The sequence below is a fragment of the Terrapene carolina genome, unplaced genomic scaffold (genome assembly GCF_002925995.2).
Source record: "Terrapene carolina triunguis isolate 2854851 unplaced genomic scaffold, T_m_triunguis-2.0 Scaffold9140, whole genome shotgun sequence".
NCBI classification, from domain to species: domain Eukaryota; kingdom Metazoa; phylum Chordata; order Testudines; family Emydidae; genus Terrapene; species Terrapene triunguis.
The window spans coordinates 1-3,450 of NW_020673491.1; the positions used below are offsets into that span (position 1 = coordinate 1).

General features: G+C 46.8%; 1 gene segment (V, D, J or C); it reads left to right on the top strand.

The window, feature by feature from the left end:
- Positions 1-994: 994 nt before the first annotated feature.
- LOC112122415 lies at positions 995-1,317 on the top strand (the record flags this gene model as incomplete). The annotated part of the segment is given in 1 exon segment: positions 995-1,317. A coding segment is annotated over 1 exon segment (323 nt), but the record flags the coding sequence as incomplete, so codon positions are not given.
- Between the last annotated feature and the right edge of the window lie 2,133 nt (positions 1,318-3,450).

Genomic DNA, 3,450 nt, shown 5'->3' on the forward strand with positions numbered 1-3,450 from the left:
AAAACTATTTGGCAAAAAGTATTTTAACCAGGAGGACACACACACACGCAGAGAGAGAGAGAGAGAGAGAGGCATTAAAATAATTGTTCTAAAAATGCGGCGAGGAAGTTCAAAGGAACCGAGGTGAATTAGACACCTAGCTCTCTTAATTTCTCTGAACATTTCAGACTTAATTGTTAAAAAAATCTACTTATTTTCATGGGCTTCTTCTGAATGATATCAGAGCGCCTCAAATTATCCAGCCTCACGATGCAGCCGTGAGGGAAAGATGGTCCTGTGCCTGTCTTGTAGAGGTAGGGAAAGGGAGCCCAGGAAGATATCAACTGGCTTTCCTAAGGTCACAGAGGGGGTCTGTAGCAGAGCAGGGAATCGAAGCCAGGGTTCCTGTATCTCAGCCCAGAGCCTCAGCCACTAGCTCACTCTTCTCCCCTCAGTGTCACCACTTTGTCACCTGCAGACTGAGCCCATCTCACCGCGCTTCCTGTGTCTGTTCAGAGTTTCCCAAAACCCCTCCCGCCTCCACTAGGCCAGTTTCTCATGAACCTCCCCCATTCCCCACCCCCCAGTTAGTTGTAGCTGCCTGAAGAGCCGTGAAGTTTAGATTCCTCTTGGCAGCGGTATCTGCAGCGTCTCACTTAATCACAATAGGAAAAAATCATGGAGACGTATTATATATTCAGCATTTGGCTATTTAATCACCTAGGTAAACAAGCTGGGGTTTCTGAGATAGTCGAAGGAACTTTAAAGTCCTACTTACCATTTAACCCTATCTGGAACCTGACTCTCCACTTGACCCTTACACCCTAAACCTAGCCCTAAACCGAACGGCAATGCCAAATACCTACTATACTCTAGCCCCAACCTTATTTTAAACGCCATCGGGCGCATAAACCCCTTAAGATTTTTCGAAATTGCCAGTCTCACACCGCAATGCACCTCTGCGGGTCACAGGTACAGGTGAAATGATGCCCTTAATTTCATTGTTTTGTTGCAGATGCTGCGCTGGGGGACTCGGTCCAGTCCAGGGAACCCCACCTCTCTGGAAGAGAAGGAGACTCTATGACCCTCACTTGTTCTTATGATACCAGCTCTACAGGGTACGTCTATCTCTACTGGTACCGTCAGTTTCCCAACCAAACCCCGCAGTACATTCTCTTCAGAGGAGTGAAGCAAGCCAGAGATGAGAGTAATACCGCAGATTTCGCACAGAAGAGATTTTCTTCCCAGGCTGATGACAGCTCCACAGTTCTGAGCATCGCAGCCCTGGAGCTGGCAGACACAGCGGTGTATCTCTGCGCTCTGGATGTGACACAGTGACAGATCCACATAGGAGAGCCGTACAAACCCCGCCCCCCCCCCAGCCCTGCTGCCAGGGCCGGCTCCAGGCACCAGGCACCCAAGCTGGTGCTTGGGGCGGCACCTGGAGGGGGCCGGCTCGGCGCTCCGGCCGCCGGGGAGAGCGGGGCCACAGCAGGGCTCGCCGCCCTCCCCCCGGCGCTCTGGCTGCCCTCCCCCCCGGCGCCCTGCCCCCGGCGCTCTGGGAGGGGGGGAAGAGCCGAGCCTGGGGCGGCGAAAAAGCCAGAGCCGGCCCTGCCTGCTGCATTCGATTTTCAGAGATTAATGCTGCTTGCAGATCTCTAGAGGGGACTCCTTCCACTATGTAAAACCACATATTTTCGGATGACTAGGGGAGGTCAATTTATTTGTTCTAGCTCCTTCCAAGAGTTAAGTATTTGAAGAGCTACATTCAACTGCCACGCTTGGAGAATATAAAGGGCTCTACGTGTGTAGTGTGGGGTAAAAAAAATGCTAATTTGTACTAAACTGCGGTGTGCAAATGGGAGAATAAAAATCCAGATAACAAATAAAATCGAAATCCTTATTTCTGGTACAATCGGAGTTAAAATGAATGAGTAAAATATGAAAAAAAAAACTGTTAAAATCCCATTTGTGGAAAAATGTGGGTGAAATATTTTAAAAATTAGGTGAAAATACGTATGTTGGCAAGTATCAGAGGGGTAGCCGTGTTAATCTGTATGCACAAAAACAATGAAAATTTATTGCCCAAATAAATCTGTTAGTCTTTAAAATGCTACCGGACTCCTCGTTGTTTTCACATATGTTGGGCTGCTTGTGATGGGGTGAAGCTACAGTGAGTGCCACGCTACCAAAGTGAAGTGAGTATTCAAATGGAAGAAAAATTCATATGATGGGCTGATTGGTTTGGTTACTGACATTCCTTTCTATTACTTTTTTTTTAAGTATAGTTCCCACACGATAAAAGCGATGCTTTCTATGAGTGTGGTGTGGCGAACTAATGGCAAAGCAGCGCCATCTGCTGGTGAATAGAATAAACACGTGTTGCGAGTTGAAATCCGTTCACTGTTCTACAGAATTTGAATGTTCTCCCATTGCAGCCGCTCTGACAATAAAGGGTGTTGAAGAAACACACGAATAATTTTAAACAATTCCTCCCGCGAATCTCTCGTGGGATTTCATGAGAGCCGGAGAGAGTTAGGATGCGTGTTAGGAGCCCGACTACATCCCATTCTATATTACTGGTCAATACTACATGATCCCCGTCACTTTAATATCTGAGTGATTGAAAAGGATTTACCCTGTGACGGGTTGGATCACAGAAACCCCCTTGGGAGCTGCCACCCGATGTGCCAAGACTACCCCTGCTTCTGTTTTCCCTGCCAGCTCAGGACTCCAGCACCCTGTCTTGCTGAGTCAGACACTCCTGTCTGACTCCAACACAGACCAAGGGTCTGAATCACTTGTCCCAAAACTGCAAGTTTACCCAAAAACAGCTCACAGGAGTGTGCTTGTCTTTAGCACTCAGATGCCCAACTCCCAATGGGGTCTAAACCCAGATAAATCCGTTTTACCCTGCATAAAGCTTATGCAGGGCAAACTCATAAATTGTTCGCCCTCTATAACACAGATAGAGAGATATGCACAGTTGTTTGCTCCCCCAGGTATTAATACATACTCTGAGTAAATTACTAAATAAAGAGTGATTTTATTAAATACAGACAGTAGGATTTAAGTAGTTCAAAGTAGTAACAGACAGAACAAAGTAAGTCACAAGCAAAATAAAATAAAATGCGCAAATCTATGCCTAATCAAACTAAATACAGATAATCTCACCCTCAGAGATGCTTCAGTAAGTTTTTCTCAGACTGGACACCTTCCAGGCCTGGGCACAATTCTTTCCCCTGGTACAGCTCTTGTTCCAGCTTAGGTGTTATCTAGGGGATTCTCCATGATGGCTTCCCTCCCTCTCTCTCTCTTCCACCCCTTTATATATCTTTTGCATAAGGCGGGAACTCTTTGTCCCTCTGGGTTTTCACCCCCCCTCACTGGAAAAGCACCAGGTTAAAGATGGATTCCAGTTCAAGTGACATGATCACATGTCACTGCAAGACTTCATTACTCACTTGCCAG